General features: G+C 44.2%; 1 protein-coding gene across 1 annotated transcript; it reads left to right on the top strand.

The window, feature by feature from the left end:
- Window positions 1-747: 747 nt before the first annotated feature.
- ndnfl (neuron-derived neurotrophic factor, like) lies at window positions 748-12,108 on the top strand. Its single transcript, XM_034100164.2, has 4 exons — window positions 748-1,212; window positions 4,341-4,593; window positions 6,569-6,693; window positions 9,999-12,108. Exons 2-4 carry the CDS (start codon window positions 4,415-4,417, stop codon window positions 11,444-11,446), a joined length of 1,752 nt encoding a protein of 583 aa, XP_033956055.1. The 5' UTR covers window positions 748-1,212; window positions 4,341-4,414; the 3' UTR covers window positions 11,447-12,108.
- The last annotated feature ends 338 nt before the right edge of the window (window positions 12,109-12,446 follow it).

Below are 12,446 nucleotides of genomic sequence, written 5' to 3'. Positions count from 1 at the left end.
CTTTGTGTGTGCTCAGGGTGAGTTTGGCTGTGTTTCTCTGTGTATCGCTAAACAAGGAAATCACACCTCCACGGAGCTCAGCGCGAATCACAACGTCCCGACTGGTCCCGACCAATCGGAGAACACTGGACTCACAGGGAGGGGGGGGCAAGAGCTGCAACGAGCCGTTTAGTGGAGAGAGTGAATACACATACTTTACAGAGATGCTGTATGCGAAACCAATGTGAGTTTGGAAAATTGCACAGTATAAATCTATTCTAGTAGAACTCAACAATGGAATTATGATCAGTGGAAATGGCCATGACATGGGACCTTTAAGGTTAAAAGTGAAACTATTTTGCTGCACAGAAAAAAATAACCTCCAACAGTCCAGTTAGTGTTTCTATTAAAAATGATTCATATTTTAGTTTGTTTTAATGTCAGAGAAAACGAGAAATATTTGGATAAATATAATAATCCGTCCTTGCGTTTGATGATTGTTTAAAGTCAGTCTGAACAACCTCCAACAGTCAGTCGGAAACGCTCTCTTAATGCAGATGTTATCAGAGCAGCCAGAGAACGGTTAATGTGTTTCACTTTTACATCACATCCCTTTCCCTAATGCTGCTCTTAGCAATGCAAAGTCTCTCTCTCTCTCTCTCTCTCTCTCTCTCTCTCTCTCTCTCTCTTCACCACCCCCATTCAGCGACCTCACCGCCTGCCCCCTCACACTCACCCACTCTCAGATTGCACATTCAGATACACAAACACACACACACACAAACACACACGAATTGCTGTTCACTTGCAGGTAAACAGAGGGAAAAGGGGATGAAAGAGAGACAGAGGTAACACGAGAAGACAAGAGGGGGACACAAAGCTCCACTGAGCGGATGACATTCACACAGTGTTTAGCAGGACAAGCCTCCACGTGTGAAGAGAGTGAGGAGGAGGAGGAGGGTGAAGAGGGACCACACCAGGGTAAAGAGCAGGTGGGACAGCCCTGAGGGGACACCTGAGCCCTGGAGAGACACCTCCTGAAGGAAGGAGTGAGCATCACCCCATGGGAGTCAGAAGAACACCCGACTGCAACCTGCTGTCGCTCCTCCTCTCTTAGCGCCCGGCTCTCATCCCCTTCTCCTCCTCCTCCTCCTCCTCCATCCTCACTCCCTCTCTCATTTGATCCCATCCCTCACTCCCTGCGCAGGAGAGGATATCGTGCACTGAGAGAAGGTAAGGGTGATGCATGCTTGTATGTTGTTGTCCTTGCAGAACATGCGTGAGTGAGTGTGTCATATTTCAGCAGGATGTGTAAGTCAGCAACTTGTTCCTTTGGATCAGTTCTTTGTAAGGTCTCTGGATGGTTTTTCTTAAAAGCCGGGCACTTTTTATTTGTTGCAGGATCGGGTTTTCTCTTGATGTTTGAACGCAGATGTTTTATTGTATGTCCCTGTCTGTTTTTTCTCTCTCTGACTACCCATAACGTCATTGGAAAGAAAAGTATGTCTGTGAAGTGAGGCAGTGATAAAAAAGAGAAAGGGCAGACACAAAGTACGCATAAAAAAAAGCATGATACTGTAGGAAAGTGCATGAGAGATGCACAGAGGGACAATGAAAGTAAGGAACACGGGGAGAAGGGTTAATATATTCATGCAGCGAGGTAGAAAATCTGCCGTAAAATCCTATCAAGTTCCATGGTCATTGCATTTTTCCCCGTTGTCATCTCGTCAACCGCCATCATGGACCAGAGGCCAGTTTCTTTGCCCGTAGTAGTTTGGGGGGGACAACGGATCCTGCAGGGACCACCCCATGCCATTTAATCTGCCCCTGCCCACAGATAACAGAAGGCAGATGGTCCTGCCAGAGCTCAGGGAGATAGAAGATAGTGAGAACAATGTGCGGACACATAGCACACAGCACTCAACCTGTCCCTCTGAAACTGAGCCTGCATCAACTTCTAAATGAGGGGCCAGATGAAGTGAAAAGTAGGCAGAAAAAGAAGGGCAGAGAGAGAGAGAGAGAGAGAGAGAGAGAGAGAGAGAGAGAGAGAGAGAGAAAGACAAACAGTGCAGGGTTGGAATATCTTTAATTAAAACCCAAACACTATCCAGAATAAATGCAGTCACTTGACAGTCTGGGATAAACACAATGGAAAGAGGAAACCCTTGAAAAGAAGAAGAGAAAAGAGCAGAGAGTGAGCGGGACCATCAAAGTCATGAGCTCCTGTGTTTAAAGGGGAGTGTGTATTTATTTATAGAGGGCGGTGGTTAAGTCCACTAAGCTCTCTCTCTCTGTAAGACCCAGCCTTTTTGCCTTATGAAAATTCAATTGGCCATCATTTGCTGAGGAGCTGTATGCATATTTGATCAGCGGCTGTGTTCTGAAGAAACAAGCCCGCCGAGCTTTACTGTGTCTTCATTTTATGGAGACTGATTGAGGGGGAGTGTGAGGTTGTGCAGCCGGCTGGTAATGTGTGACACGTTAGAACCCATTCGACATGGGGGCTAAAGTAAACACCAATCAGCCTCATGTGTCTGGCTAAAACACCGAAACAAATTCTTTGCAACCTTGTTGCATGGCAATAATGGTTTTTCCCATCTGATTCCAACCTCCTCTTTTCCACTTGCACTTTCTCCTCTTTTCCTCTCTCTGTCTCCTTCCCTCTAATTACTCCGGGATCCAACATCCTCCTCTTCTTGCTCTCCATTTCCACAGCCCTTTCTTCCTCAGCCTCCCCTTCCTCACCACCCTCCCTCCCATTTCAATCTGCCTCTCTCCCGCTGCATGTCTCTCAGTTAAAGCTTTATGGGTCGTTCACTCCCCTCTTTCTTTGCAAGGATAACGAGCAGGCGCCTCGGTGTGACTTTGTAGCTGTGCGCCGGTTTGTGAGTTTGGATCTCCGTGTGTCCCGGGGCCTGAAAGACTTAGATGTACCTTCTGTAGCCGCCTCCATGGTTCCACTGTGATTGTCATCTGATCTATAGGAAACAGCATTGACATAATACACCTTGTTAGAGGAAGGCGGGGAGTGTGTTGTGAAGACTGTGACTTTGAACAAATGTGTTGTCTCTGGGGAGCAAGAGCAGCACTGAGACCTGTAATCATCCTTTCCACTATCACTAAATCACAACCACACACCTATATATAAATATATACACACAAAAGAAAGGAGAAAGAGAAACACCGTGAAAGAAATAGTATAAAGGACAGGCAGAATAATGTGATACCAGCTCCTGTCAGGCGTTTATGTATGCTGATTGGGTCTGACTGCATCAGAGCACCTCCAGCTGTTATTTATGTACTTCTCTCCACATCAGCATGGTGTCACCTTCCTCCTGATAAAATGGCTGCTAATAACCATGATTTGCAGAACAGACTCATCTGAACTCCCCCGACTCAAAATAGAAATGTAGATGTAAAGGCACGGACTTCAGAGTGATATTAGAAACCTGCTTCACACTTTGAAAAGTACTGCGATGTCTTACAGTGAGTGTCAATCTGTGCTATACACACACATCCCAAAGAAACATAGCGTGGCAATCTCTATTCCACGGCATGAATAATTCTGTCTGAATAGGAACGGATGTTTCTTCATATCAATGAATCATCAGCCGTCACAGCTCTTTAGTTTCTGTGTGAATGGTACGGTAGAACTTTAACCGAGTGTGTTTAAGTGCATTGCTGTGTTTGTGTGTGTGTGTGTGTGTGTGTGTGTGTGTGTGTGTGTGTGTGTGTGTGTGTGTGTGTGTGTGTGTGTGTGTGTGTGTGTGTGTGTGTGTGTGTGTGTGTGTGTGTGTGTGTGTGTGTGTGTGTGTGTGTGTGTGTGTGTGTGTGTGTGTGTGTGTGTGTGTGTGGCCCCTTGTGGGGACCTAAATCTGTTTACACAGTCACATGTGGGGACTCGCCTCCCTTATGGGGACAAAATGGAGGTCCCCATAAGGGGAATCATTCAATGTAGGGTGAAGACTTGGTAAGGTTAAGGGTAAGGGTTAGGGTTAGGCATGTGTTGGTTATGGTTAAGGTTAAGATAAGTCTCCAGGAGATGCATGTAAGTCAATGTAATGTCCCCTGAAGTGATGTATACATGGTTGTGTGTGTGTGTGTGTGTGTGTGTGTGTGTGTGTGTGTGTGTGTGTGTGTGTGTGTGTGTGTGTGTGTGTGTGTGTGTGTGTGTGTGTGTGTGTGTGTGTGTGTGTGTGTGTGTGTGTGTGTGTGTGTGTGTGTGTGTGTGTGTGTGTGTGTGTGTGTGTGTGTGTGTGTGTGTGTGTGTGTGTGTGTGTGTGTGTGTGTGTGTGTGTGTGTGTGTGTGTTGCTGATGGGCTCTGACTGATGTCCTTGACCTTTCCACCATGCGCTCTTAGAACCCCGGAGATATCCAAGACGTGGTGACGGAAGGAAAGTCAAAGAGTGAAAGAGACAGACAGAAGAAGCAGCGATGGCACTCGGGTCCTTGTCCTGGTGTCTCGGTGCAGCGTTGGCACTGTTTTGTGGCTCCTCGTGGCCCCAGGTGCATTCTTCCCTGGCACCGGAGAACGAGGTGCCACTTCGCCCAACTACATGGTTCCCAGAAGGAAAGATCACATCTCTAACTCTCCCCAAAGGACGAACCCGCAGGTAGGAACAGATGGGATGGGGAAATGTATGAAGGATACCATCAGGTGGTTTAGTTGTTGATTGCCATTAGGGCCACAACTAATAATAAGTGTCAATGATGATCAATCTGTTGATTAACTTTTCAGTAATCAATTAATTGTCTACTCAAGTAAGTCTGGACTTTTTACGGTTACAACTTCTGAAGGCAGAGGCGATGGAAATAGATTTAAGTATCTCAGCTAATTAAAAAGAATATATATACACATTTTTCTTTTAAATCTTGTGGTTTCTCTTATTAGAAGAAGCACTACCTAAGTAGCATTACCAAAGTAACTAAATCGTATTGCATTTATACACTATTCAATTACCCTTTTCTATTGAGAACATGCACAAAAATATTAGCAAATCAACTCCAATTAATACAAGTAATTATACTATATGTACTTAATGTTGCATCTGGTAATGGTAGGTTTAAATGTAACTTTGTTACTGATATACTACTAGCTTGTGAATTTCCCCCTGGATCAATAAAGTCCTTTCTCATCTTATCCCATAATAATAAATCATCATTTATTTGGCGATTATCTTTTGGATTACTTATCAAAACCATAACATATCTAGTGACTAAACTTACTAAATACAAAGAAAAAGTTGAATATTCCCATCTGTAATGTGTTGGAGTAGAAGTAGAAGTCAGCATAAAATGGAAATACCCTATTCATTGGCACATCAAAATGTAAGTATAGCACTTGAATAAGTGTTCTTTCCTTCACTGGCTGTAATTGAAAATGGCATAAAAAGTAAAGTCAGTAAATGTTTTTGAAACCCAACACCGCACTAAATAACTCAATAACAAAACAAAAAAAGTGAAGATTTCGCTAATTTGCAGTTCATGGAAAGCTCATGAATAAATCTCGAGGCCTGCTCATCAGATTCGCCCGTGTTTCCACTTCAATAACAAGTCACCAGCCATCCTCCGACCACCTTTTAGAGACACTGGCTGTTTCCAGCACCACTGTAGCGAACGCGGGAGGAAGTCAAGCCCATTTGGCCTGATCCCTACACACCAGTGCCAGTGCTTGCTTTCTGAAACTGGGAGCTGAAAATTGAGAAATGCGTCTCCCTGTGTGCTGCAGTCTGTCCACCGGTGCAGTCATGCAGAACCACATGGCAAACAATGGAGAGAAAACACTGATTCGGAAATTAATCACTCTATTAAATAATCCACAGACCGCCCTTGAGAATGAAAGTGTTGCACATCTGTTTGGAAACAACCGCCATCTGCACAGAAACATGAATAATGATGTTTGTAAAGAGGGAAAACAAATATTTATTGACAAATAACCGTGCAGTTGGTTAACTAGCTGGGAAGAAATTACATGGTTTTAAATGAGACAGATTTCTTTCATTCAGACGTCATTGTGAAGGTGAATAGTTGAAAATTGGTTCATGAGTTTCCAACAGGGATTGTTTGTTTTAAAATAACACCAAACCACCAGAGTGAGACTGGTAAATGTCCTCAAACTGCCATCTGAGATGCACATCTGTAATACAGCATGCACAAACACTGTCCCTAAAACATCTGATCACAATAAGGGACGTAATAGTTTCTATGCTAAGCACGATGCCAGATAGATACAGCACACGGCAGATATTCATCTGAAACTGTCAATGCAGCCTTATCAACTGATCCCAGGTCACCTCTCCTGATCTGCTATCAAATGACTGATCAGCATGTAGGCAAATAGAAAGACTGGCAACATCAGCCACGTTGAAAAATGTTACGCTTTCTGTGAAAAAAGAACATTTTAACCAGCCCATTGTATCTGCAAATCATCCATTGAACCGAAGGAAGGCGGCACAATCGGCACTGAAAGATATATTTTCTTCTACATCCATCACCTCGCAGCTGAATGGAAACACGATGTTATCTTTTTGACATTCGCGGTGATGAATCAAACAACTTCTTCCTGTGATTTGTGGTGTTTCTCCACAGGCTATACTTCACGCTGAAGAAGAAGGCTCCGGGGATGTCGGTGACTGTCAGTCCCTGTGACCTCCCCATCGAATGGAGCCTTTCAGCACGGACCCTGAAGGACAAACCCCTCAAGAGCCTGGAGTGTGAGTGAGCCTTAAGAGCCCTGCCTGCACCTTCAGACACGTTACCCTGCATCCGGCTTAGACAAGACCATCAATTACATATTATCTGTATTATCAAACAGATGGGGATTTAGTAGAGGGCAAATACTCTAATCTTGCTTAATGCGAGTTTGTAGAAAATAGTTTTGGAACATCATATGGCATAATGTGAAGTCTTTGCATTGCTTGTTTAACAGCTTTATTTACTGTTATTGATCAATAAACTGATTCATATCACTGATGAGGCATTTGTATTTTGAAAAAAGCAACTGCCTCCAATTGTCACTGTCACAAACTCTCAGGTGGATAAGCTTATTTTCTACATCTTATCAGCATTGCACCCAAGTTGAATGCTATATATTCTTCGAAATGCCACAATATCTCGTACATGGAAAGAGAGAGTGAGTGTAATCACATACGGTTGTCACACTCCCATACATTTTATATGAGGCTTTGGATTTGAAAATCTCTTTAAAACACTCCCATCAACCAAAAAGCATTGCCTAGGTCTGATCCCAATGTTGAATAAACTGTAAAAAAAAAAAACGATTTACAAAATGGCTTAAAAGTTAAGTCATGGCAATAAGTGCACCAAGTAAATCAAAGTAATAGTATTTCTGACCTCAAAAAGATTTCTGGAAAAGAAAATGTGCCTCCGAGTGTTCTGTGGGCATTTCTCCTGGCTAACTAAACAAGCCTCTCTGCATGGTCAAATAATGAAGTTATAAAATGACACATTAATCATTCAGTTCCTGAGCTTGTGGGTCCCCATTCAGCCTGAATTATTCACTTTGATTCTGTAACATTTGGTCTCATTTGAAAAGTGATGAACAGTGAAGACAAGTGGTGGCGGGTTTTTGTGGCCAGTTTTTTTGCCAGTTGCGTCGTACACAGAGTGACTGTGAAGAGGCAATTGACATGGTGTCATTATTTGTTTTGGTTCGTCGATGAGTTGTTCTGTTGTTCTTGTTCCATTCAATTTGCAGTATGTGTGTTTGCTGCAACCCCCAGAATCCTTTGTTAAAGTGAAAAACTGTGTGTACACCATATGTACAGTTTGTATAACTGTGCTACTGCTGAGCACCTTATTCGAATGACAAAAGCACATTAAATATCACCATGATCTTGGCACCTAATTCTTAAATTTAAACATGACAAAACTGATGGGTATGCACCTTTTCACTTACTGATTGGTGCATTGTGCCTTGCAATAAATAAGAATTGTAGGGAAATCCACACAATTCAATGTAATGGCGTGATGACATTGACCATACAGAGAAGAGAGAGAGTTTCTGTAGTCAGGTATGTGTGTGTACATTACAATTGCTGCTCACTTAATAGCAAGAGCCGCGTTCACACTGCGGTACTTTTCCCACAAAGGTTCATGCGAACTTAGTTCATGATCGCGTTCACACCAAAAAGAGCCGGTATTAAAAGTAGTTCATGCGAACCTTTTTACCCCCTCCAAAATCCCTGCTAGAGAGCAGGGACTTTCGAGCGGCTCTTTTGTGAGAAAAGAGCTATATTTCTGATTGGCTGGGCGAATTGCAAACCACGCCCCGTAAAACTCCCAAAAAGTTTTGTGAAGCCGCCATTTTATTATCCTCGCATTAGCATTATTAGCATTAGCCTAGCGCAGAAACGCAGAGAGACTAACTTATGGCAACACAAAATAAAACATGGGAGCGGTGGAGATGAGGAGGTGTCGGCGTTCTGGCGATTTACTCGGAAGGCTTCAGTAGAAGCCGCTGGGACCATAGACATATAAAGAGTAGACGCCGCATTGGCTGCTGGGGCGCAAGAAATACGGCCGCCATCTTGGACCGGTCATCCTATCCATATTGTACAGACATTCTACCCATAGACAGCAGAGGTTTCAAGATGCCAGAGCACTGTGCAGCATATTGCTGTGCAAATCGGCGGACGATTGCGAACAGGGGTCGGGGGATTACTTTTCACAAGTAAGATTCAACATTATAATTGGTTGTATTTTGTAAATAGAATATTATTGTACTGTATTGATGTCCGCCAGCGAAATCGTAGCCAGCAAACATTATGTTCATGGCCAACTGAGACTTTATAAATCGCTGCTGTAACAAGTGAATTTCCCCGTTGTGGGATGAATAAAGTAAAATCTAATCTAATCTATCTAGGAAGAAGGAAGAAAATAAGCTTGACCTCCTTCTTAAAATGTTTTTGTGTTGACTCTCAAATCTCCCGTTTTTATTTTGATGGTTTCCCAAAGACAAAGATATGAGAAAGAGGTTCTCAGTCATGCTTTGGAGGAGCCGCATGCACGGGGCATTCGGTTGTCATGAGCAACTTTGTGTAAATATGGTTTGGGCGGGGTGGTGTCATGTTCTTGTGTTTAACTTGAACATTTACATTTTTTATATAGATGTAGAAGTACATTTTCATTTTTTATGACATAGATATTCTTTTTTACTGATATATAACTTCTGTCTATGTATAATGTATTATTGTTTCTTCATTTTTCAACTTATTAAAATAGCTGAGTATAGGCCTACACAATCTGCTTCTCTATCATATATAGACCATTAGTGTTTTTTTATGTGTGTGTGTGTATATATTATATATCGTGTGTCTTTTGCAAAATACCTATCATACATAACATAGGCTATCAAATACCAGAATATTCTATTGCTGTTAAGCCTACTATGAATATTAAAATACGCCGAATCATGTGTCCGGTATCATGCCTACATATATGACGTTTGCAGAAACCCCCCCCCGTGAAAATCAGTTTTGTATTCAGCGAGTTATGAATGATAAAATGCGCTGACACTTCATTGCGCCTGCCAGACAGATTACACTGAGTGGAGCGGGTGACCGGTCCAAGATGGCGGCCCCACGGCTCGTCAGCGCCAATAGGCAGTAGCAGTCGATGCGGCGTCTACTCTTTATATGTCTATGGCTGGGACTCCCAGCAGCTTCTACTGAAGCCAGTCCCCAACTCCGGGGACTTCCGGCCGGGGACTTTGGGCGGCAGTATACGCCGTGAAGTGGTTTGCGGCCTGCCAGTAAACCCAAAGCAGAAGAAGAAGAAGTGACGTCAGCGGCTTCATTTGCCTAATCCACCCCCAGGGACTTTTTCTGGTGTGAACGCGATCTGTACTTAATTCATGCGAACTAAGTTCGCATGAACCTTTGTGGGAAAAGTACCGCAGTGTGAACGCGGCTATTGCATCAACTGAACTGAGTAATATATACACAAACATCCAAGTGAAGTAACAATGGATTTTGCTTTTTATTATATTTCCTCACAGGGAGCAGCAAAAAGAGTACGCCCGAGGTGTGGTGGCAAGGTCCGGGGAGTGAGGAGAAAATGTACAGCTTCACAGGCAGTGCAGTTGACACCTACAAGGGTCTTTCCAAATCCCATGCCACCATCTACATCCTGAGGCTGCGCTCCAAACAGCAGAACACCAGAGCTACAGTGTACCTCCATGAAGGCCCGGGGCCCTCCGGAGCCTTCCCCCTGCTCCCAGCTGACCACAGAGTTCACACTCTGGGTGTAGGCATGACCAGTGTCACCCTCAGCTGGGCGCCCAGTGCCTCCATCACCAGCCTCCCTCAGTCACAGAAAAGCTACGATTACTGTGTCCTCGCCAACTCTCAGAAAAACTACCCCAGTGTTTGCGCTGCACGAGAGAAAATAGGGAAAAAAAACGACCAAAAAGAAGAAAAGAAGGAGAGGAGGAGGAGAGTGACAGCATGGCCCATTTTGAAAGAGTGGTGGTGGCAGCAGTGGGACTCTTACCCAGAAGCCCAGAGTGCAGCGTCTTCCCCCACTGATGAGTACTCTGATCTCCAGTGTGTGTGTCAGGGGACAGAGAGCGTTTGCACCGTCTCTGAGCTCCTGCCAGAGACGCAGTATTACTTTGACGTGTTTGTGATCGACAGGCTGAATGGGACCAGCATGGCGTACAAGGGGACATTTGCTCGAACGCATGAGGAGGCTCGGGCTGCGATCGTCACTCTGAGAGAAGGAGAGCTGAGGTGGGTGACCTTCAGCGACAGAGGCTCCAACTCCGAGCAGTTCTTCACTTTCCGTCCACGGGGCATTCAGCAGAGTGGCCTCCTCACTTTGCAGAGCTGCGGCGGAGGGGAAAAAGTCAAGGTCACTGTGTCAAGTAAAGGTCAGGTTTTGAGCTCCCAGGCTGTCGGGGGAGATTTAGCACACATTTGGCTCCAGGGAAGTCCGTCCTATCTCATCCACTTGGAGAGAGAAGGAACTACCCCAAGCAGGATGTCTGATGCTGCTGACCCAGCTTTGGGAGGTCTGAGGGCTTCAGTGAAAATGCAGACCTCCTCAGCCTACCACCGGAGAGGGGTCCCATCTCTCCCCTCCACCTTGCAGATAAAGTCCTTCAACAGGTTACGTGGTTGCAACAGCGTCACCCTAGCGTGGATGGGCACAGAAGAAAGAAGCTTGTACTGTGTGTACCGCAGGAAGCTGGGCGAGCATGGAGCAGAAGCAGGGGGAGCGTCTGCTCTAACTTCGCCCTGTCTGGGACCAGAGTCCCGCTCTGACACCGAGAGGGTTCTCTGCAAGTATTTCCAGGAGCTGAATCCTCGGCGGGCCGTCACTACTGCTGTGATCGGGGGCCTGGAGCCAGGGATGGCCTATGTGTTTGATGTCTATCTAATGAGACGCTGGGGGATCCCTATCAAGTATGCCAGCAAGATCTTGAAGACCAGAAAGGAGTGCTGAGCTGCCGCCCCCTGCAGGAGATCTTAAGACTGTCCCACTTTAGGGGAAAATGCATCGGCCATGGACATGCTGCAAAGACTGACCATGAGAACAAAGCCATGGGACTGTTGTGGAGAGACTGTAGCCATAACAAGGAAACATTCCCCCTGGAGGAGAAATGGTTTTATTCAAACTCCACTTGCACTATCAATGCAAGTGGATGGAAACATATGAGAAGGATCTGCACACCAGCAAAAGTTCATAACATTTACAATACAACTCTTGGGCTCTTGTCATTTTGTTTTTCATTGTTTATCATGATTATGATGTGCCAGTTGTCCAAGTGCTTATTTTGTGTCGTAGTACAAAGGACAAATGAGTTTTGATGACAGAAAGTCAATACAAAAACAACAACAGAGACTGTGCCAAATATGCAACAGAAACAGATGGGGCAGTAATTGGATAACATCTGAGACGGGGTTTGCAGCATATATCTTCAGTGCTGCATATTGTACAGGCTTATAAACACAGATGGGTGCAATCTACAGATGCTTAGTTCAAAGTCAGTGTGTATCTTGTGTTCTGCTTTCGCATGAAGCAGTGAAAAATACTTAGTGACTTGCCACATTGTCTTTGATGTATTCTTGTGCTGCTTCAAACGCACCAATAAATACTACAGTATCTGTATGTCCTTGACTGAGTGCTGCATGTATGCAAATAAGACTTATTATAAATGTATAATTCATTTATAAAATTTGATTATTTTACCAAATTGATTTCTAAAAGCTTACACTCTTACTGTAATATATCTGGGAAACTTAGTGCCTTACCAATATATGCCATTTAATTAAAAAAAAAAAAGGTTTCCATCATGGTAACCCTAGTAGTAGCCTGCCTTGCCAGGTTATTATCTTTCTTAAAGAAATATCTTTCAAGTAATAACTTGTTTATGTTTACCAAGTAGCAACATAAAGGCTGAATGAGACAGATCAGATATTACCTCGGACATTCACACGCTTTA

This window comes from Pseudochaenichthys georgianus, chromosome 15 (genome assembly GCF_902827115.2).
Source record: "Pseudochaenichthys georgianus chromosome 15, fPseGeo1.2, whole genome shotgun sequence".
NCBI classification, from domain to species: Eukaryota; Metazoa; Chordata; class Actinopteri; order Perciformes; family Channichthyidae; genus Pseudochaenichthys; species Pseudochaenichthys georgianus.
This window is presented reverse-complemented; position numbering and strand designations above follow the sequence as displayed.

Bases quoted from the DNA above. Each gene is read 5' to 3' on its own strand.
- ndnfl (XM_034100164.2), top strand. From the start codon at position 4,415: ATGGCACTCGGGTCCTTGTCCTGGTGTCTCGGTGCAGCGTTGGCACTG. The intron at 4,594-6,568 runs GTAGGAACAGAT...GTTTCTCCACAG, and splicing joins CCCAAAGGACGAACCCGCAG to GCTATACTTCACGCTGAAGA. The intron at 6,694-9,998 runs GTGAGTGAGCCT...ATTTCCTCACAG, and splicing joins ACCCCTCAAGAGCCTGGAGT to GGAGCAGCAAAAAGAGTACG.